At 41.3% G+C, this 23,533-nt stretch overlaps 2 protein-coding genes across 3 annotated transcripts in view; one reads left to right on the top strand and one right to left on the bottom strand.

Moving 5' to 3' along the window:
* SDHC (succinate dehydrogenase complex subunit C) overlaps positions 1-14,043 on the top strand; it is a 31,474-nt gene extending 17,431 nt beyond the window's left edge. The window contains exons 5-6 of the mRNA XM_043451008.1: positions 7,108-7,271; positions 13,181-14,043. Coding sequence (XP_043306943.1) covers positions 7,108-7,271; positions 13,181-13,285 — 269 coding nt within the window. The 3' untranslated portion in view covers positions 13,286-14,043. The remainder of the gene's footprint in view (positions 1-7,107; positions 7,272-13,180) is intronic.
* A 2,452-nt stretch (positions 14,044-16,495) lies between these two features.
* The window catches only part of CFAP126 (cilia and flagella associated protein 126), a 28,994-nt gene continuing 21,956 nt past the window's right edge, over positions 16,496-23,533 (bottom strand). Inside the window, exons 1-5 of one of the 2 annotated variants that reach the window (XM_043451007.1) lie at positions 19,768-20,750; positions 18,172-18,234; positions 17,897-17,977; positions 17,237-17,413; positions 16,496-16,874 (exon numbers count right to left, since the gene is read on the bottom strand). In XM_043451007.1, coding sequence (XP_043306942.1) covers positions 16,608-16,874; positions 17,237-17,413; positions 17,897-17,977; positions 18,172-18,234; positions 19,768-19,794 — 615 coding nt within the window. In that variant the 5' untranslated portion in view covers positions 19,795-20,750 and the 3' untranslated portion in view covers positions 16,496-16,607. Of the gene's footprint in view, positions 16,875-17,236; positions 17,414-17,896; positions 17,978-18,171; positions 18,235-19,767; positions 20,751-23,533 lie in introns of those variants that run through there. The other variant, XM_043451006.1, reaches the window with a different exon arrangement.

Here is a 23,533-nt window from a genome sequence, read left to right as displayed (position 1 = left end):
CACTGTCTCCCCATCTGTTTCCCATGAGGTGATGGGACCAGATGCCATGATCTTAGTTTTCTGAATGTTAAGCTTTAAGCCAACTTTTTCACTCTCCTCTTTCACTTTCATCAAGAGGCTTTTTAGTTCCTCTTCACTTTCTGCCATAAGGGTAGTGTCATCTGCATATCTGAGGTTATTGATATTTCTCCCGGCAATCTTGATTCCAACTTGTTTTAACTATAAATTCATAGTTACTTTATTTTTTCTTACTTCGAATCTTATAATTTTTAGATTGATACTTTTTGCTTAGTGTGGTGGTGTTTATAAACAGATTGAGTCCTAAAAATCATTGGAAGGACAAGAACAATTTATTTATTAGGCTATAGTTTTGATTATTGGGCTTCCTGGGTGGCTCAGTGGTAAAGAATCCACCTGCTATTGTGGGAGACATGGGTTTGATCCCTAGGTTGGCAGGATTCCCTGGAGTAGGAAATGGCAAGCCATTCTAGTATTCTTGCCTGAAAAAGTCCATGGATAGAGGAGCCTGGCTGGCTACAGTCTGTGAGGTTGCATAGAGCTGGACATGACTGAGTATGCACACAGTTCCATATTATCTCAGTATATTTATCGCTACTGAATGAAAAAAGAGGATATTGAATCTTTCATAGACTATAATGTAAAGAAGTATTAGTTTGCTAAGTATGGCTAAAGTTGTATTATTTTTTTCACAGCTGAACTTAATAATTATTTTTTTCTGTTTTTACCCCTTTGAATGACCTTGTATTTCTTAGCATGTATACTCTTCCTCCCAAACCTTTTCCCTTAATTCTGTAACAGTAGCTGTTTGCTGTAGAATAGTAGTTACCATGTTTCCCTTAAATTCTGAAAGTCCCTACTTCAAAACTGGAACAGATTTTTGCTAGGTGGATGATTTAGGCAACTTAGTTACCTCTCTAAGCCTCTGTTTATTCCTTGTTTTAAAATATTAATAATGCCTATTCCAGAGTTGATGGGATTTCAAGAAACTACCCTCTGGATGTTGCCTTAGGAAAATAGGGATGAGAAGCACGATAAATTTGATAGCAGTAGTCTCTTGGAAGATGGTGTGTATTGGACCAAATGGCGAGAAGAATTGGATCATTTGACCTGAAATGAAGTCAGTCCCAGCAGCTGTGATCATTGCAATCTTATGGCACTCCTCCAATGTATTTTTCACACAACAGCAAGAACAATAAAAATCTCTTGAAAATAAATTGAATCAAGTCACACTTAGGATCTTCCTTTTACAGTGTTTGCCTTTGCACTTAGATTAAAATTCAACTCTCCACCATGACCTAAAACACTCTGCCTGATCTGGCCCTTGCCTGAGTCATGCTGCCGTTTATCCCCGTGCTTACTGTGTTCTGGCCACACTTGTCTTTGAATTCTTTGGAACAGGTAAAAACGCTTTCTCTTCCCAGAATCATTGCATGTTTTATTCCCTTGATCTGAAATGTCCACCCCTTCCTCTTGCTACAGAGTGTGTGGTTAGTTCCTTCTTATTTCTTAGATCTCCACAAAATTGTCAGCTCAATGTATACTTTACTGACCACCATATCTAAAGTAGTAGCTCTGGTTTGTTTCTAGTTCTGTTATTACTTTTCAATTTCACAACACTATTCCTTCATAGTTCTTATTGAACTGTTTCTTCACAGCTTTTTATAAATCTGTCTCTTTTATTAGACTGTAAACTCTTCAGAGAGTAGGACTTGCATCTACCTTATTTACCATTCATATCCTCTAGCACTCAATGGGTGCTTGTATGAGTGTCTTAGTCACTCAGTCATGCCCAGCTCTGTGATTCCATGGATCATAACCCACCAGGCTCCTCTGTCCATGGTAAGAATCCTGTAGTGGGTAGCCATTACCTTCTCCAGGGAATTTTCCCAACCCAGGGATCAAACCTGGGTCTCCTTAATTGCAGGCAGATTCTTTACCTTCTTAGCCACCAGGGAAGCCCAGTAATGGAAACTATTAACCTAATAAACTGCTCTCATCCTTCCAGTGATTTTTAGGCTAAATGACTGCAACCATGTCAGTCACTTTGCTTATGGTGGTCAGTTCAGAAATGTTTGTTCCTCCTCAGTCAGTTTAGTCGCTCAGTCATGTCTGACTCTTTGCGACCCCATGAACCACAGCACGCCAGGCCTCCCTGTCCATCACCAACTCCCAGAGTCCACCCAAACCCATGTCCATTGTGTCGGTGATGCAATCTAACCATCTCATCTTCTGTCGTCCCCTTCTCCTCCTGCCCTCAATCTTTCCTAGCATCAGGGTCTTTTCAAATGAGTCAGCTCTTCTGATTAGGTGGCCAGAGTATTAAGAGTTTCATCTTCAACATCAGTCCTTCCAATGAACACCCAGGACTGATCTTTTAGGATGGACTGGTTGGATCTCCTTGCAGTCCAAGGGACTCTCAAGAGTCTTCTCCAAGACCACAGTTCAAAAGCATCAATTCTTCTGTGCTCAGCTTTCTTTATAGTCCAACTCTCACATCCATACATGACCACTGGAAAAACCATAGCCTTGACTAGATGGATCTTTGTTGACAAAGTAATGTTTCTGCTTTTAATATGCTATCTAGGTTGGTCATAACTTTTCTTCCAAGGAGTAAGCATCTTTTAATTTCATGGCTGCGATCACCATCTGCGGTGATTTTGGAGCCCAGAAAAATAAAGTGAGCCACTGTTTTCCCATCTGTTTGCCATGAAGTGATGGGACCGGATGCTATGATCTTAGTTTTCTGAATGTTGAGCTTTAAACCAACTTTTTCACTCTCCTCTTTCACTTTCATCAAGAGGCTCTTTAGTTCTTCACTTTCTGCCATAAGGGTGGTATCATCTGCATATCTGAGATTATTGATATTTCTCCCGGCAATCTTGATTCCAGCTTGTGCTTCCTCCAGCCCAGCATTTCTCATGATGTACTCTGCATAGAAGTTAAGTAAGCAGAGTGACAATATACAGCCTTGATGTACTCCTTTTCCTATTTGGAACCAGTTCCTCCTAACTTCTAATTAATCTTCTGTTAAGCATTAGAAATTGGATAGTGATAAAAGCGTCTACCCTCAAGGTTAAAAGAATCTAAGGAATAAGACAAATAAATATTTATAATGCATTGGGATAATTTTTTAATAGAGATACGAGGTCCCAGAGGTGAGACCACCTCTGCAGGAGTTGCAGATCTTGAAAGAAGAACGGGCGGGAGGATTCATGGAAAGGAGGTAGAGGAGAACGTTCCAACAGAGAAACCACCAGATGCAAAGGCCCAGGGTTTGGAAAGCATCCAGAATCTTGAATGATGATAAATAGTTCTGCTTGTTTAAGAGCTGTGTTACGGAAGTAGCAGAAGATAAGGTTGGATAATGATAACTAGATTGTTTAAGAGTTGTGTCATGGAAAAAGTGGCAAAAGATAAGGCTGGAAAGTGTCCTGGACTGTAAAGGACTTTGACCGCTGTGTTGAGAAGTTGGAACTTGATCCCGTAGACCATAAGAAATCAAAAAAAGTTTACGTTCTCATTTGTTTCAGTAACAGAACGAGCTGGGCTAGACAAATCCATGATGAGGTGTTTATTCATACTATAGAGATTTTGTGGCTGATACTCTAAAAAGCATGTTGAACTTAAAAAAGCATGATGACACTAGTTTGACTTTAAATAGAATTTATTGAGGAAGAACTTTACAAGAAGTTCTTTAAAGGATGGAAAAAGAAGCCAGTAACACTTTTCCATTGCTTAGGTTCTGTATGGGATTAAAATACTTGTGATTTTTCATAGCAACAGTGTAAAAATCTAGGTGAAATTAGGTAAATTCCTTGAAAATGGCAGGTAGCTGAAGCTGCAATGTGCATAAGACTGGGAAAGGCTAATCAAAATGCAATGTACAACAATGAAAAGAATGAGATTTGAGGGACTCCTCTGGTGGTCCAGTGGCTAAGACTCCATGCTCCCATGCAGGGGGCCTGGGTTCTATCCCTGGTCAGGGAACTAGAGCCCACATGCCACAACTAAGACCCAGCACAGCCAAATAATTTTTTTTTTTTTTAAAGAATGAGATTTGAAAAATAAAATGTGGGTGCCAAACAACAGATACGTTAGAAGAAGTGAGTAAAGTTGCTCAGTCATGTCCGACTCTTTGCGACCCCATGGACTGGAGCTTACCAGGCTCCTCCATCCATGGGATTTTCCAGGCAAGAGTGCTGGAGTGGGTTGCCATTTCCTTCTCCAGAGGATCTTCCCAACCCAGGGATAGAACCCAGGTCTCCCACATTGTAGGCAGACGCTTCACCATCTGAGCCACCAAGGAAGTCCTAATGTAGAATGGAGCTGTAAATAAATTGTACAGTTAACTTGAATGAGAAGAAGAGTGGTCCTGAATGTTCTGGATAGTCTTTAAAAACAGGTCGGATTGAAAATCAGAACTTCAGTGAGAGGTCACTTGACTGTATAGGCAACCTGCTCAGGTAGTCACTTCTTTTCTAGAAAAGCCAAAGAACTGACAGATTATAAAGTAACTAATGGAACTCTGAAATCCCTGTTTTTCTGGGCTTTTCATGAGGTAGGACATGAGTTATTGATTCTCAGATGTGAAGTGTTACACCCTGGTCATTCCCAACTGAGACAGTGTAGAGAAAAAGCACAAACTTTGGGTATTTCTGAGTTCAGTTCCAACTTTGTCACTAACTAGCTACTATATCATCACTTCCTTTTCTGCTTATAATGCCTAGCTAGGACTTTGAGAATTATATATATAAAGTTGCAGCTGTAAACCAGGGTTCCCATGACCCCTTCCTCAGTTTTGATAATTTACTAGAAGAGCTCACCATAACTCAGGAAGACACTTTATTTAGACATACTGGTTTTCAAAATAAAAACCAATGGAGGAGATTACAAAGGGCAAGGTATACGGGAATGGAGAGGAAAGTGTGTATGACGCTTCCATGCCCTCTCTGGGCACACCACCCTCCCAGCACATCCTTGTGTTCAATAACCTAGAAGCTGTCCAAATTCTATAGTTTATGGTGGCTTCAGTGCCTAGGCAGGATTGATTAATCATTGGCCATTGGTCATTAGCTCAATCACCAGCCATTCACAGGTGTGTGTATGTAGTGAGAGGAAGCGGGGAGTAGACAGGGAAGGGGAGGGATGTATGGGACTGAAAGTCCCAATCCTCCAATCATGCTTTGCTCTTCCTGGCAGCTAGCCCCCCATCCCGAAGCTGTCTAGGCGCCCCCAGCTACCAGCCATCTCATTAGTATACAAAAAACTCACTCCAAGAGTTTTAGGAGCTGTGTACCAGGATTTGGGAAAAAGACCACATGTGTATTTCTTATTGTGTCACATCTTCAAACACAGAATATCAATCAGTTAATTCAGTCACAAGTTGGCCAAAGCTTTCTCTTTACAAATGAAAAGTATGTGAGAAGAAATTAAGTATGGAATTTCCCAAGTCCTCTTAATGTTTAGTATACTGGGAAGCAGAAAATAGACTCTCCTCCTAGAACATGAGGAGAGACTTTTCTAACATCTAAACAATTTAAGTTGGGAAAACAAAGCCACTGAAGCTGTCCCATCTCATCACTGAGAAAAATTAAATAGTGCTTTCTGTTGGCTGCCAAGACCAACTTCAGCCTGCTCCTCTGCAGTTAAGTGCTACAACACAAGGAACTGTGCGGGTTGTCAGTAAATCCTGTTGGCACTTCCAGAAGCCGTCGTAAACTTTGATACTTCTTCCCAGCAAACCCCTGTAGATGTCACTGCAAAAGAAAATGAAAACAGCTAAAAGGGCCTTGCTGAATCTGTTCAAATGATGATTAAAACTCAGGTTGCCAGCATCTGATTGCTGTTTTATCTAAAGTGTTGTCAAACTAATGTCATGATACACTCTGCCTGTCTGTTCCCCTGCAGCCTCTAGGGGGTGGGGTGGCAGGAGTATTCATGCCCTGAGGGAAAGCAAAACATTTCTGAGAAGCGTTTTCTAGTATCCAAGGTCTTCCTGGGCCAGGGATTGAACCCGTGTCCTCTGCATTTGTAGCTGGATTCTTTACCACTGGATCACCAGGAAAGTCCTGGAATCTTTTTTCTAATATTTTCCATTCAGATTCATTTGAATGCAGAACCCATGGGTATGGATCACTAACGGTATAGCCTAGTGGGTGTGAAGTGGCTTCTCATAGTTTTGATCTGCATTTCCCTAGTGGCTAATGGTATTGAGCATCTTTTCATATACTTATGGACCTTTTACTTATATTCTTTGGGGAGAGATTTATTCACATCCTCTGCCCATTTTTAAACTAGGTTGTCTTTTTAATTATTGAGCTGTAAGAGTCTTTAATATATTCTGTATACAAGTCCCTTATCAGACATAACAATGCGCAAAAATTTTCTCTCATTGTGTATGTTGTCTTTTTACTTTCTTGTTGGCATTGCATTTTTATTTTTTTCCATAGTATTTGTTGACTTATCAACACAAATTATTCCTTATTCCATTATTCTTATGTCATAGTTTCGTAGTTCAGATTACAGTTCAATGACAAACCTCCATGGAACTCAACCTAAAGAAATTCTTTACGTTGTGAAATCACTCTGAAAGATACCAGCCTTCCTCATCTCCTCAAAAATCTTCCATGGAATCATAATTTCTGTAGTAGTCTGCATATGCTTGCTTTCTTGGTTCAGCCACAGCAAACTTACAGAAAGCTGCACCCCCGGAATACAGTGAATGCTCCAACAATCTGAAGTTTCGTCAAAGAACTGAGAGCCATGGTAGTTATTCTCAGCATCAGCGTCCTTCCAGACTAACGGAGTAATGGACAGCCCCAAAAAGTTCATCAAAATTAAACACTTTCAGATTGTTGGATGAAGGATTAAGATGCTAAAATATATATTCTAAATTTAAGAGATTGGAGTCAGATTCCATGGAACCTATCTCCTACGACACATGTGAACATTAGTTTAAATCTTCCCCATTTTAAATTGGTTTAGAATTGTGTGAAGTGCTAGGGACTGTCATAGAAACCACTTTTATGTGTTTTATTGGTTGTAGCTGATGGACTGCTGTGATGGGCTTATTTTATTTCTCCTCAGGAGTCTCTCTTTTTGGCTTGTCGGCCCTCTTGGTCCCTGGGAGCTTTGAGTCTCATTTGGAATTTGTGAAGTCCCTGTGTTTGGGGCCAGCACTGATCCACACAGCCAAATTTGCACTTGTCTTCCCTCTCATGTATCACACCTGGAATGGGATCCGACACTTGGTAAGTTAATTGTAGACTTGTATATTTTGTAGGTGAAAGGAACGGAGAGACTCAGAGGATTCTCTTTCCTGATCTGGGTTTAGTACTGTTCTTAAAGTTAGTTGTGCTGGATGTTTGCTCAAAGGCCTCTTGGACAAAGCTAAACTAGATTGCCTGGGCACTGCCAGGCAGCACAGCTGGTGATGTAGCTGAGCACGGACATAGACCTGGCAGATGCTTTCAGGGTCTCAGTGAACTCTTCAGTTTTAAAGGGTCATTACTAAAAGAGAGCCCTGAAGCCAGGCCACAATCTGGCATAGAAGGCATATTTATCAGACAGAAATTGTTACCTGTTGTGTCAGGCACTGTTGTAGACATTGGAGGTTCGTTTATGAACTAGATAACATAGTTACTGCTTTCAGTCTTAATCTTCCCATCAGGACAAAGTGACAAATCTGGAGTCAAGTATACTGATTATTATTAACTTGATATTGGATTATGTTAACTGCTTTTGTTTTTTATTTGTTTTGAACTACTAGAATGGGACCAACTTCAACAAGAAACCGACTGTCTAGGATCTCAATATTGGGTTTAGAAATCTTTTGACAGCCTGAACTCTGTCCAAGTTGCCTCCTATATGAGCTTGGGGTCAATTCAAACTGGTGTCCCCTTCTTTTTATTAAGAAATCAAACCTACCCCAGGTCAGGGATCAATCTCTCCTGAGTTCAAAATTTATATTTTGTGGTCTCCCTACCCCTGGTCTTGCTTCCTTTGTCAGGAAGATAATTACAGCTTCCTTCTTTATGGTTTTCCATTATCTCTCACCCTGAGCCATCTGTCAGTTGGATGTTCTTGCCTTAATTTGACCTTTTGTAGCTTCCACATTAGAGCTTAGAGACAAGCACTTTGTGAACTTTACTCTGGTCCAGTAGACAGTTTAATGGAATCAGAAAAGTGAGAGACTAAATGACCTATTAAATTAAGTGTATCTATTAACCGTTCCCTGGGGCAGTGTTCAGTTTGATTCAAAATGACTTCACTTCCCTCAGGGAGGGGGGAGGCAGAGGGAGAGCATTTCCATTAATGACTTCTTATTCCAAACAGAATAAGCTTTATTGGAACAAAGCTCTCCAATAAAATCAGCTGATCAGCTTCCTCTGTTGGCATCCTGGCTCAGGCAGGGACTTCCCATATATTTGCTTTTGTCTCAGAATGGGGGGAGGGATGGGGAAGAGATTTTATAAAATGTCAGAACTCAGTCAGGGCTTTTCTTAAGCCCTTAAATCTGCTTTTGTTTGTTCTAGCAAGTCCTGGCTCTGAGTGTGGGACAGGATTTTGTTCTCTGTGACAGTCCATAGTTCTTGCACTCTGAGCTTGATAATTGTGCTGCCAGAAGATCTAATAGGGCTCTATCCCCTGGTGGTCTGGTGGCTAGGATTCCTGGTTTTCATCCAGGCTACCCAGGTTCAGTTCCTGGGCAGGAACTAAGAACTTTTCTCTAGGACTGCTCACTGCTGTCTCTTCAGGATCACATCCAGAACTTTCCCTGTACATTCATATTCATGTAAATACACATCTACCCTTACATTAAAAGAAAAAAAAAAACTAATGGAGTGGAGGGTGGAATTGATGAAAGAGAGTAGGAAGTGACAGGGTCTCTGATATGCTAGAGAATATACTCCTATCACCACCACCCAGTAGAACTCAATATTTTTGTAAAGCATTGTACCTTTATTTTTTTTGAAAGCACTGTGCCCCATGAATAGTATGAAAAGGCAAAAAGATATGACACTGAAAGATGAACTCCCCAGGTTGGTAGGTGCCCAATATACTACTGGAGAAGAGTGGAGAAACAACTCCAGAAAGAATGAAGAGCTAGAGCCAAAGCAAAAACAACACTCAGTTGTGGTTGTGACTGGTGATGGAAGTAAAGTCCGATGCTGTAAAGAGCAGTACTGCATAGGAACTTGGACTGTTAGGTGCATGAATCAGGGTAAATTGGAAGTGATCAAACAGAAGATGGCAAAAGTGAACATTGACATTTTAGGGATCAGTGAACTAAAATGGACTGGAATGGGTGAATTTAATTCAAGTGACCATTATATTTCCTACTGTGGGCATGAATCCCTTAGAAGAAATGGAATAGCCCTCATAGTCAACCAAAGAGTCCGAAATGCAGTACTTAGGTACACTTTCAAAAATGACAGAATGACCTATGTTCATTTCCAAGGCAAACCATTCAGTATCACAGTAATCCAAGTCTATGCCCCAACCAGTAATGCTGAAGAAGCTGAACAGTTCTATGAACACCTAAAAGACCTTCTAGAATTAACACACACAAAAGATGTCCTTTTCATTATAGGGGACTGGAATGCAAAAGTAGGAAGTCAAGAGATGCGTTGAGTAACAGGCAAATTTGGGCTTGAAGTAAAAAAAGAAGCAGGGCAAAGGCTAACAGAGTTTTGCCAAGAGAACGCACTGGTCATAGCAAACACCTTCTTCCAACAACACAAGAGAAGACTCTACACATGGACATCACCAGATGGTCAATACCAAAATCAGATTGATTATATTCTTTGCAGCCAAAGATGGAGAAGCTCTATACAGTCAGCAAAAACAAGACCAGGAGCTGACTGTGGCTCATATCATGAACTCCTTATTGCAAAATTTAAGATTGAAAAAACTAAGGAAAGCCACTATAACATTCAGGTATGACCTAAATCAAATCCCTTATGATTATACAGTGGAAGTGACAAATAGATTTGAGGGATTAGATCTGATAGACAGAGTGCCTGAAGAACTATGGATGGGGGTTTGTGACATTGTACAGGAGATAGGGATCAAGCCCATCCCCAAGAAAAAGAAATGCAAAAAGGCAAAATGGTTCTCTGAGGAGGCCTTACACATAGCTGAGAAGAGAAAAGCAAAGGAGAAAAGGAAAGATAACACTCATCTGATTTCAGAGTTCCAAAGAATAGCAAGGAGAGATAAGAAAGCCTAAATGATCAGTGCAAAGATACAGAGGAAAACAATAGACTGGGAAAGACTAGAGATCTCGATCTCTTCAAGAAAATTAGAGATACTAGGGGAATATTTCATGCAAATATGAGCACAGTAAAGGACAGAAACAGTATGGACCTAACAGAAGCAGAAGATTCTAAGAAGAGGTGGCAAGAATACACAGAAGAACTGTATAAAAAAGATCTTCATGACCCAGATAACCATGATGGTGTGATCACTCATCTAGTGCCAGACATCCTGGAGTGTGAAGTCAAATGGGCCTTAGAAAGCATCACTATGAACAAAACTAGTGGAAGGGATGGAATTCCAGTTGAGCTATTTCAAATCCTGAGAGATGATGCTGTGAAAGGGCTGCATTCAATATGCCAGCAAATTTGGAAAACTCAGCAGTGGCCGCAGGACTGGAAAGGGCCAGTTTTCATTCCAATCCACAAGAAAGGCAATGCCAAAGAATGTTCTAACTACCACACAATTGCATTCATCTCACACACTAGCAAAATAATGCTCAAAATTCTCCAAGCCAGGCTTCAATAGTACATGAACCAAGAACTTCCAAATGTTCAAACTGGATTTAGAAAAGGCAGAGGAACCAGAGATCAAATTGCCAACATCCATTGGATCATCGAAAAAGCGAGAGAGTTACAGAAAAACATCTACTTCTGCTTCATTGACTATGCCAAAGCCTTTGTGTGGATCACAGCAAACTGGAAAATTCTGAAAGAGATGGGGATACCAGACCACCTTACCTGCCTCCTGAGAAATCTGCAGGTCGAGAAACAACAGTTAGAACCAGACATGAACAACAGACTGGTTCCAAATTGGAAAAGGAGTATGTCACGGCTGTATATTGTCACCATGTTTATTTAACTAATATGCAGAGTACATCTTGTGAAATGCTGGGCTGGATAAAGCACAAGCTGGAATCAAAATTGCGGGGAGAAACATCAATAACCTCAGACAGGCAGATGACACCACCCTTATGACAGAAAGTGAAGAGGAACTAAAGAGCCTGTTGATGTAAGTGAAAGAAAAGAGTGAAAAAACTGCCTAAAACTCAACTTTCAGAAAACTAAGATCATGGCATCTGATCCCATCACTTCATGGCAAATAGATGGGGAAACAGTGGAAACAGAGGCTCTTTTCTTGGGCTCCAGAATCACTGCAGATGGTGACTGCTGCCATGAAATTAAAAGATGCTTGCTCCTTGGGAGAAAAACTATGACCAACCTAGACAGCATATGAAAAAGCAGAGACATTACTTTACCAACAAAGGTCTGTCTAGTCGAAGCTATGGTTTTTCCAGTAGTCGTGTATAGATGTGAGAGTTGGACCATAAAGAAAGCTGAGCACTGAAGAATTGATGCTTTTGAACTGTGGTATTGAGGAAGACTCTTGAGAATCCCTTGGACTGCAGAGATCAACCAGTCTATTCTAAAGGAAGTCAGTCCTGAATATTCATTGGAAGGAGTAATTCTGAAACTGAAACTCCAATACTTTGGACCACCTGATGTGAAGAACTGACTCATTGGAAAAGACCCTGATGCTGAGAAGGATTGAAGGTGGGAGGAGAAGGGTACGACAGAGGATGAGATGGTTGGATGGCATCACTGACTTGATGGATATGAGTTTGAGCAAGCTCTGGGAGTTGGTGATGGACAGGGAGGCCTGGCATGCTGCAGTCCCTGGGGCCGCAAAGAGTTGGACACGACAGCACCTGAACTGAACTGTTCCTTTATAAGCAAGCAACTGTTTGTCTCTTTGACTCCTAATCTTATCTAGGTAGAAGCTGTTTGACACCTGAGGTAGGGACATCTTCTCATCTTGAGTTTTTTCCAGGTTCTAATTTTTCTCTGAAGCATTCTTAAAGTTTGGGCTCATTTGTGTTGATGCAGTCATGTGTGGAAAGTGTGAAACCTGAAGACTCTGCTTTAGCCCTAGGGGAGCTTTTAGAATACGATATGTTGATATCCCTAGGGCACAGGAGAGTCTAAATCAGTGTTTTTTAAACTGTGTTTTTTGACTCAGTGGGTAGAAAATCTATTTAGTGGGTTGCTACCAACAAAAAAGAACTTTAAATAGAATATACCATACAGAATATATCAACAAGGTGTTGATAAATATTGCTTATCGTTTCATGAATTTTTATATATAAAATATATATACACAGACATTGGGTACTAACTAAAAAGATATTTCTTAGTCATGGGGGCGTGTCACAGTCAAAACAAAATTGAGTCTAGATCCCAAGAGTACTTTTTAATATTTTTTTGGCCATGCCTTGAATCACGTGGGATTATTTCCCCACCAGGGATTGAACCTCCTGCATTGGAAGTGTGGAGTCTTAACCACTGGATCACCAGGGAAGTCCCCAAAGAGTATTTTTTTAAAAAATACTCGTTCCCCCAGTGGACAAATGTTGCTTTCCAAAGAGGATTCAGTGGTTGACTATATCTAAAAAGCCATGTAGTATATCCCCATTTTGGAGATTAACAGTGTGCATTAGTAAATTGTTTGAGAAGTCTTGTATTTAAACATTTGCCAAATTTATTTGACCTCAGAACTTGAGTAATGCCTTTTAATATCCTGAGGAACTAGTTTTTGGAGAAACACACTTTGGAAAACCTTGATCTGGTTTTGTTGTCACGAGGGGAAGTTTTATCTGTTTAGTCTGAAAGTTCTTATATATAGGGACTGAGAATCGATTCCCTTTACTGTCATTGGGATAAGAGGGTGGCAGGTACCGTATTGTGGGTTTCGAGGAAGGCGAAGGTCACGAATAAGGGAGAAGTGCTTTTCTCTAGAATCGTTCTGAGGGAAATTGCCTGTTTCTAAGTGGAGTTCTTTCCTGAGAAAGGCGCTATGAGTGACCAGGACCCTGATTGCTGACATTTTTTTCTTACTTTTACAGATGTGGGATCTAGGAAAAGGCCTGACGATTTCCCAGCTACACCAGTCTGGAGTGGTTGTCTTGGTTCTTACTGTGTTGTCCTCGGTAGGGCTGGCAGCCATGTGAAGAGCCGAAGTTCCCAGCGTCATCATCCTGCAAATGATCACATTGACCTGTCTTCCTGTTTGTTACTCTTGTCTTTGGCCAGGGCAAAGTTATCCTGATTTGTTTAGACCCTTCTTTGCTTGCAGATCCCCTTGGAGCTCAGCAGTAGAGTACGTTACAGAACCAAAGTGGTGGAAAAGGGTTCAGTTTTCCCCTTATTTCTAAGGATGGAATGATTGTAAAAAACTCCCTTTTCTTGCCCCCGGCTTGCAGCCTACTCTGGGCTTGGGAACCTTCTTTCTTTCTTCATGTCAGGCCTTGATTTATGCTGAGGGTCAGCCTTTGGCTCCTTCTTCCTGAGACAGTGGAAACAATGCCAGCTCTGTGGCCTCTGCCATGGGGACTGGGAGTGGGGATTCGGGTGCCACTGCCTGTGGGATGCTGGCTCAAAGGACAATTCTGTCCATTGGTCAGAGCCCAGGGTCTTTAGCACCCACACAGTGTGACTGAAGGAGAGGGGTGGGGGTGGAGGAGAATTAGCCTGTCCCAGCTAGCGGGAGATAAAAAGTTAAGTTGGCTCTTGAAGCAGGTCTTGGGGAGAAGATATATAGCTTTTGATGCAAGAAGAAGATCCAGAAAATTATCATTGAATCTATTGCAGGTTATTTCTTTTCTTTGTGTTTCCAGAAAAACCAAACCTCTTACTGTCATGTTTTCTAATCCAGAATCACGTGACATCTTTTTCTGAAACTGAATTAAAATTATTATTTTGCCTTTGACTCTCGTTGATATTTTGAAAAACCAAGACAGTGGCAATTGGGGAGGAGGAGCCAGTTTCCTCCCTCCCCTGTCTGGTCTCCCTCTGGTCTGCTCCTCTCAGGTGTTTGCATCCCCCAATCCTACCTTCCTCAGGAGGGAAGCAGTTTGTCTTTTAGGTGAGCACTGGAAAAATTATCAGGGAAGCAAATAAGAGTAGCTAGGGATTTAACATGCAGAAACCTCAGAGAAGAAAGGAGCAGGAGAAAGGAAGTTAAGCTGTGGAGAGCTTTTAGTTTGTTATAAACTCCAAAATCCCACTGAGAACGGATTATAAACCCCAAGGTACAGATCAGCAAGTTACAATCCAGTGGAACAATGGGAGGGATGGCCAAGGGACCATGAGCTAAGTATGTAAATCAGGGGAGAGTAGAGGTAAGAAGGATTGTTGGAAAGCTGGCAGACATTTATGGTTTTATGAGAGAACTTGCTACTTCCTAGTCCATATAGGCCAGGCTTTTGGGTCCCTAACTCCCTGTGGCAGGAGTGGTGTTTTAATAGTCCCTGGACTCTGGGTGACTGATCTCCTTAGTGTGTCGCTCTCGGTGCTAGCCAGCCAGTCACAGCTGTGGGTTGGAGAGGAGGAGCAGTGACTGGGATTGGCGTCAGTTGGAGAGGAAGACCTTGCTTGGCTGCCTCGTCAGTCTTCATCCCAGCTCCCAGTAGTCCTTGGCTTTAAGTGAGGATCACTTCTCCCTTGTTGCCATCCTGGCCCTGAGAGGTCTTTGGAGCCTTCTCCAGCGCACACCCGGGGCTTCCCTTACGGCTCAAACAGTAGAATCTGCCATGTCGGAGACCTGCGTTCAATCCATGGGGTGGAAAGGTCCCCTGGAGAAGGGCATGCTAACCCACTCCAGTGTTCTTGCCTGGAGAATCCCATGGGCAGAGGAGCCTGGTGGGCTACAGTCCACGGGTCACAAAGAGTCGGACAGGACTGAGCGACTAACACGCTTTCCAGTGTACACCAGATGTCCTCTGTGCTTGTCCTGAGTGAGGCACCCGTGTTCACAAGGGAACAGCTGGGTACTGGAACTGGGAAAGGTTTGGCAAGTGCATTAAGTGTAACAGCCAGTGCCAGGAAGGTGCAGAACAGGGATAAAGAGAAAGAGAAATTAGAGGCTGGGAAGTGGATAGGGACTTTTTTGGTGGCTTCTTAATCATTCAGGGGAGTGGCAGAGTGGTCGTCATATATGTAATTCTGCCTCAACTTTCTACTTAACTGTCACCCTTTATTTTTATTCTCTGTCTCCTAATCACTTCTGTATCTTCAGTTTTCAAATTGTATTTTTGCTTAAGTTTTGCTTTTACAACTCTTAGTTCCCCTGTGTGTTCTGTCAGATCAGATATGATCTCTTAGACAAGGGTCATGTCTCCTACCCTGGCATCCTGTTGCTTTTCTTACCCACCTTCAAATGCACATACACCTGCTCTACTCTAAATGGTTGTACTTCTGACTTTGAAGTTGTAGTTCATGCTCGGGGTGAAAAGTGAGGGGGGTAGGAGTGACAGACTGGTCATTTGAGGTTTTGTTTGATATAATTCAGACCATCTTCCTCCTGGTCTTGTCTTTTCTGGAGTAAAATCCTTGTTCTACCCCAAGCCACTGTCATGTTGCTTTCCCTACTTATTTCCTCCAGCCCTTCTAATTTTGGGTTAAAAGAGGCGGCCAGAGTGATCTTGGATGGCCTCGGCCCGCAACAGCTTAGAGCAGGACTTGGTACCCCAGCCAGAGATTGAGGCTGGGCCGCAGCTGTGAAAGCACCAAATCCTAGCTACTAGACCAGTGGTCACTGGCAAGGGCCCTGGCCCTTCGACTTTGCAGAAAAGAACTCCCACAAAGAAAGTAGTGAAGCAAGTAAGGTATTTATTAAGAGGAAAAAGTATAATACATGTGGATAGGCACACAGGCAGACTGTCCCAGACTTGCGCCCTCAGAGCAGTTTGAATTACTTTTATGAGGCATTTCTTGTTGGTTTCCTTTGGCCAATCATTTTGATTTGTCTGGTTCACAGTCCGTATGTGGTATATCAGGATTCTCTCATGTGATTGCACACATCTCTTAGCCAAGGTAGATTCTACTGAAGAGGTGTTATGGGTAGAGCATCCCTTGACATTGCTCCCCGCTTTTGCCTGCAAGGAGCCTAGGTGCATGTGTGGTCGGGGAGATCTCCTGACTTCCAGAGGGAGAAATAAGTGGTTTGAGCAGGGCCCAGCCGCCTCCCTTAATTGTCCTGCTATTCTCATCTTGGAGTGGAGTTTCAGTTTATTGGGAATGAATCTCCAATCGCTTTACCTTGGGGGAGTTGGGGGGGATGCCCATCTACCTCCTACCTCAAGAGCTGAAGAGAAAAATTTCAAGTCAGTAAAAGATTCAACATACAATGTTACTAACACAAAATTGTAAAGCAACTATACTCCAATAACAAAAAAAAAAAAAAGTTTTATTTTACAAATTTGCCTTTATTCCCATCTGTAACTTCCCTGATTAAGGCGGGATCTTCCTTAAGTCACTCAGTCCCTTAGTCCCTTACGGAGTTGCAGGTTTGCATTTCTGGATCTCAGCTACATTACGGCCTGCATAGGGCAAACACGGGCTTCCAGATGGGCACTTTGGAGAGTTGAGTGGGCTTTGGGGACATGGAGTGTGACCTGCAGAGGGATGTGAGCTTTGGAGTTGATCTGGGGAATTGAGATTTGAGGCTGGGGAGTTTGGGATTATGGTGGGACTTGGTGCTTGTTGTACAGTCTTTGTGATAGACTTCCTGAGTTTCTTCTGACTGTCTGGATCATGGGGCTGTCATGGGTAGAACAGAAGAGACAATTATGTTTCCAGTTAGGCCTAGATCATTCTCAATCCATCTCAATTCTAAATCCCCTTCTCCCTATCCCATGGGCAAGAAGTCAGGTTTCAAGTAAGAGTTAAACTCCCCTTGAGATCAGATCATTTTGTACTGTGTGAAGGGGGGAGATGGGTTGGGTGGAGAAGATGTCCTTAACTTATCCCTTCAGGCCGAAGAGGTTGCTTAAGGACTAAACAGGATAAGACAGAATTGGTTAAAGGTTCCCCCTGCTGGGATTGTGGTAGTATAACAATAGGCATTTCTGAGGTTGAAAAGAAAATAGGATTGAGGTTAGTTAAGTGGAAGAAGTAAATACCTTGCCTAAGATTTCAGGACGCAACCCATTGGAGGCCTTAAGTAAATCAGGATTTTTCTGTATCCATTTGGTGAGGGAGGCGGCACCAGCAGCTGTACGGGAGGTCAGGATTGCCCGAGCAGGGGGTATCTTCAGAGGCATTTGCCAGGTGCCCATGAAGGAGCCCCAAGGACTTGCCTAAATGGAAAAAGATGGGATTCCTCAACAGGGCTTCTCATTCCCAGCAACTGGCCTGTTGGCAGGTCTGTTCTATTCATCTTGGTTCCATCTTTTTACCTTTGGGATTGTCATGAGACAAGACTGAAAGCATAACTTAACCAATCTCTTCCCCCTTTCTTATTTAGATGGCCCTAATTTTTTAATCCCCTTTACCTCCACTGGCTTAAACTTAGCCTAAGTTTGGCAGGGTACCCACTATATAAGTGTTATCACCTGAAGGTATTCATTTTATACCAATCATTCATCAACTTAAGGAGTTCTGGGTGTTAAACCTATCCTATTGGCTGGAAGTTTGGGAGCACTCTTGTTACAATGTGAATTAGATTGCACTTTAATTTTCCAAGCAGTGGCTGCAGGAGATTACAAGTCTTCCCTCTGTTACTCCAGTTCTATGCCTTGGTTCTTTAACTTTCTAGATGAGAATGGAGATGAATATCTCACCTTGGAACGGGGCACTGAAGGCAGCAGATGACCACGATCATCGGCAATAATCTGAGTATAGCCTTCATGGGAAGAAATCCTCTGGGGTAGAGGTGGAGAGAAGAGTGCTTGTAAAGATGGAGTGGAGAAGTGGGAGAGAGTATCTGAAGGGCTTAAATTTGAATTAAGGGCTGAAGGAGAGGAGGCTATGGGAATCCAAAGGATGCTGAAAGAGTTTAGGTGCCAGTGAATTACACAGACTGTGACGTAAAGAGGGTGAACTGAAGCTGGAATACCTCTTTTGTTGGCTTGGCAAGAGACCAGTTCTGCAGATACTTGGGTGAGAAAGGTTTTTCGTACTGTGGAGAGAAAGATGAGAATCCCTGAGACTCAGGTCCCAAGCCCAGGAAATGATAGCTAGACACAGTTCTTTAGATTTGAAGACCAAAGGCATGAACAACCATGCTAAGGAATCTTTAACTCACTGCAAAGAGGATGTAAGTCATTTTGTCTGTGTGCTGTTCAACATGAAGCCACTAGCCACATGTGGCTCTTGAGCCCTGGAAATGTGACCAGTCCAAATTGAGGTGCTTTGTATGTACAGTCGACCCTTGAACATCATGGGTTTGAACTGTGCAAGTTAACTTACAGATTTTTTTCAAAAAATATGTACTATAGTACTACATGATCAATAGTTGGTTGAATCTGTGAATGTGGAACCCTGGATATGGAGGGCTGACTGTTAAGTTAGATGCAGATGTTCAATTGCGTGGGGATCTGTGCCCTAATCCCTGCCTTGTTCAAGGGTCAGCTATATAAAGAATACTGGATTTTGAAGATTTAGTACCAAAAAAAAAAAGGGAATGTGAAACATCTAATTATAATTTAAAATATTGATTAAATGTTAGAAATAATATTTTGGACTTACCAGGCTAAATTAAATATATTATTAAAATTAACTTTTTCTTTTAAATGTTTCTCATGTAGCTACCAACCCACTCCAGTACTCTTGCCTGGAAAATGCCATGGACGGAGCCTGGTAGGCTGCAGTCCATGGGGTTGCTAAGAGTCGGACACAACTGAGCGACTTCACTTTCACTTTTCACTTTCATGCATTGGAGAAGGCAATGGCAACCCACTCCAGTGTTCTTGCCTGGAGAATCCCAGGGACGGCGGAGCTTGGTGGGCTGCCGTCTATGGGGTCGCACAGAGTTGGACACAACTGAAGTGACTTAGCAGCAGCAGCAGCATGTAGCTACTAGAAAATTTGAAGTTACATTTGTGATTCACATTATCTTTTTATTATAGTGCTGGTCTAGACCAGGGGTCAGCAAACTCTGGCCAATGGGCCAAATCTATCCTCCTGTCTGTTTTGAGATGGCCTGAGAAAGCTAAGAATTGTTTTTAATAGATGAACATTTGCAGTTGATTTGATAAACGGGAACACTTTGTGTCCCAATTAAGCAAAAATATTTTCTCATCCTATAAGAATTTCATTCTTTTCATTAATAATATAAAAAAATTATACTGTTATTATATTTTGAATTTTGTCAAATATTTATGGAAAATGTTTTCTCTCATACCGATATAGTATCTTTGATTTTATCACTTGGCCCACAGAGCCTAAAATATTTCCTCTGTGGCCCTTTACAGAAAAAAATTTGCTGACCTCTGGGTTAGAGCCTACAAACTTGACCCCGAAATACTTATTACTTGTCCTTTGGGCCCTCCCTCCCTTGAGAGCCAAGGAGGTTTAAAAAAAAAAATACTATCATATAGCACTTTTTTTTTTTGGTCTATTCAGTAATCAGAATCCTATGGGAGGGGTCAGGCAAAAGGTGGACTCTGGAAGGCAAAATTAAATGTTAAAGAAATGGAAAAAAAGTGCTTACCTGGTTGGCACTGTAGTTAGTGGCCATGATCCTGCCACTTCCTGCTGTTTACCTTTGTTGCCTGGCAACCGCAGAAGGCAGCCCTTCCAGGACCGCCTGGCAGTTAGCAGGGGCTGCCTTTTGCTTCTTGTTATTCATTTTATTGGCTGATAGTGCCCCCAATATTCTCCCCTGAAACTTAGGTGCATTTTCATTTTAGAGATGTGAGGGACAGAGTAAATAAATATGGGAAAATTGGTTGGATAGCAGCCCTGACTTTTTTCTAGCATAACTTCCAGGTTCTTAGCATGCTTAAGAACTTCCAGATTGTCTTTGACTGGGCTCTTTAACCACCCTTGCAAATCATGGAGCCCCAAGAGCAGTATTTGTTCATTGGGTGGAGTGGTGTAATGTACAACATACTTTAGAGCCAGAGACTGCGGTTTGAGTCCTTATTTAACACAGGAACATAGGAGCTGTGTGATATAAAGCAATTGACATCGCTTCACTGAATTTCTGTAGTCATTTGTATTGTGAAGATAATAGAACCTTTACAGGGGAAATAAGGTAAAGTGAATAAAGTATCTAGATAATGTCATAGTATGGTAGGTGCTCAGTGCTGCCAAGACCCTCTTTATAGGGTCCACTACTTCATTTTCTCAGACAGAAGGAAGAAATGATGTTCTAAAAAGCAGTTGATTCAGATTTGTCCCTATAAAGAAAAACATATCTTATCCTTTGTCCTTAATTGACTCCTGTCTCTGCCATCACTCTCTAGAATCATAGGGCCTAAGTATACAGGTGCTTGATGTTGGCTGGGTTGAGGTGGAATCCGGAGTTGGTGCCATGAGATTGAGCAGGGATGATGAAAGAAGGCTGTAGTGTGGAAAGTAACAGATTTAGAAGATTAAGTGGTGGTGCTAGGACACAAACCTAATACCTGTTGGATTAGGCAACCTCTCTGAGACTCATCTAAAATGACATTATCAGACCCATCTACTGGATTGTTAGGGAGAAAGTGGAATTGTGCTTTCTGAATTATAAAGTTTATGTGTAAGGTGTTAAGATGAAAGGAAAAAAACTAAGAAATAAGTTGTCAAAAAAAAAAAGATCATTGAGAACCAGGAGAGCATTTTAACGGATGATTGTCAATCCTTCTCCCTTCCTTCTTCCCCAAAGTCATCCCAATCAATACACCAAGTACAAGAACACTCATACACTTCTAGGGATGGAGTTAAAAGCAGCTCTTATTTTAGAGCTAGTTAACAGATGGACAATATGAGCTCTGGAAATGAGACTCGTGTGTTTAGTCTCTGTGGTTCTCATCACTCTCTAGAGTGATAATATTTTGGTCCCTAAAGCCATGATTATAGTTAAGCAAGCATCATCTCTCTTAGAACTTCTATCTTTAGCTGGTATGCTTTTCTGATAGAGATGTAATGTTATATGATGGTTGCACTCTTATTTTTTTAATTAACTAGTTTTTGTTTCATTAAAAAAATGTACATGGGGAAAAAAGTTTCATATTTACAGAAAGGTATTTAATAAAAAGCAAATCTCCATCTGACTTCAGCTCCCATTCTTGCTCCTCAGAGGCAACTACTGTTATTATTTTCTTGTGTCTCCTTCCAGAAATGTTATATGCATTCTTAGACTAATGGGAGTAAGCTGTCCACATTGTTTGGTGATTTGCTTTTTTGACCATTTTGGGGAATTTTTTCATAGCAGTATATTATTTCATTTTAGGGTATACCGTCATGTATTTTTTAGTCTAATTTAGATGATACTTAGGTCATCTCCAGTCTTTTGCTGTTACATACATTGCTGCAATGAAAATCTGTATCTACCTATATATCATTATGAGTATAAAGATATATATATATAGAGAGAGAGGGAAGCATATGTCTTTATGAACGTATGTGACTAGTAGGATACATTTCTAAAAGTGAACTGCTAACTCACAGGGTTTATGAACTTAGAACACTAGTTCATTTCAGTTCAGTTCAGTCGCTCAGTCGTGTCTGACTCTTTCTAGTAGAAATATCAAATTGCTACTCAAAGACACTGTGCCAGTTTAACATCTGCCAGCGGTATACTTGAGTGCCTAGTTCTCTACTCCCTTTCCAACACTATACCAGTGGTCTTCCTGTTTTTGTCCACCTGATAATAAGAACTGATGCGGTTACTATATGCCATGCACAGTCTTCTTTGCTTTTTATTGTATTTTCTCATTTTATTCTCACAAGAACCCAGGCCTAGGAAACAAGAGAATGTACAGTAAGGAGCAGAACCAGGATTCACTCTCAAGTATTCTGACTCTAGAGCAATTAGTTTTAACCATTATACTGTATTGCTTCTTAAACTGTAGCTGAAACATGGTGTTTCATTTTTTACATTTTCATTTCTTTAATTATGAGGTTTTTTTCCCCCTTATGTTTATATGTTTTATTTCTTTTTTTCCCCTGAAAATAGCCTTTCATGTTTTTTGCCATTTGCTATTGGGCTATTGATCATTTATATTAACTGTTTGAAACTTTATTGAGGAAATCAGCCCTTTGTCAACTATGTTACAAATATTTTCCTGGAGGTTTTCATTTAATTTTTGTTTGTGGCTTTTTTTTTTTTTTGCCACAGACATCTTCTTAATATTTATGTAGTCAAATATGTTACTCTTTCTTTCTGTGCTTCCAGATCTTATGCTTTGAAAGCTTTTTGTAAATTCCAGTATTTATCCCTGGTTAGTTTTTACATTTAAATTTTTGTTCTGTTGGTGTTTGTTTTGGTGTCTAAACTGAGGTCAGTCTCTAGATACCTAACTGGTTGTCTCAGCATCATTTACTGAAATAAGCTGTCTTTTCCAACTGACTTGAAATACCACATTTATTGTATTCCCTAATATTTGGGTCTGTTTTTGGATCCTCTGGCCCATTCTTCTGTGGAGAGAGGTGACCATTTTAGGTTATTTGTGTCCCTTTAACATCCATGGTTCAATCCTGCCTGAGTCCTATGTGAATTCTCCACTTAGTATTTCACAGACACTTACAGGAATTGTAATATAATTAGTAACAGGCATTTACAGGCTTCTAATAAAATTGCATTAAATTTTAGCCTTTCTTCTGATTGACTGGTTGACTTCAGGTACAGCTGTTGTTCTTTCATCAAACCAACTCTTTCAAAGTTGGAAGGGCTCATAAAGGCCCCACTGAAAAAATATGCCTCACGATATTTTCATGATTTGATTCAGTTCTCTAATGCCTGAAATTAGACCATTCAGTTCAGTTCAGTTCCGTTGCTCAGTCATGTCAGACTCTGCGACCCCACAGACTGCAGCATGCCAGGTTTCCTGTCCATCACCAACTCCCGGAGCTTACTCAAACTCATGTCCATCAAGTAAGTGATGCCATCCAACCATCTCATCCTCTGTCGTCCCCTTCTCCTTCGCCTTCAATCTTTCCCAGCATCAGAGTCTTTTCTAATGAGTCACTTCTTCGCTATGGGTGGCCAAATATTGGGAGTTTCAGCTACAGCATCAGTTCTTCCAATGAATATTCAGGACTGATTTCCTTTAGGATGGACTAGTTGGATCTCCTTGCAGTCCAAGGGACTCTCAAGAGTCTTCTCCAACACCACAGTTCAAAAGCATCAATTCTTTGGTGCTCAGTTTTCTTTATAGTCCAACTCTCACATCCATACATGACTATTGGAAAAGCCATAACTTTGACTAGACAGAACTTTGTTGGCAAAGTAATGTCTCTTGCTTTTTAATATGCTGTCTAGCAATGGTATG

This window comes from Cervus canadensis, chromosome 2 (assembly GCF_019320065.1).
Source record: "Cervus canadensis isolate Bull #8, Minnesota chromosome 2, ASM1932006v1, whole genome shotgun sequence".
NCBI lineage: Eukaryota > Metazoa > Chordata > Mammalia > Artiodactyla > Cervidae > Cervus > Cervus canadensis.
Note: the sequence above shows the minus strand (reverse complement) of the source record. Positions and strands in the feature narration are given on the sequence as shown.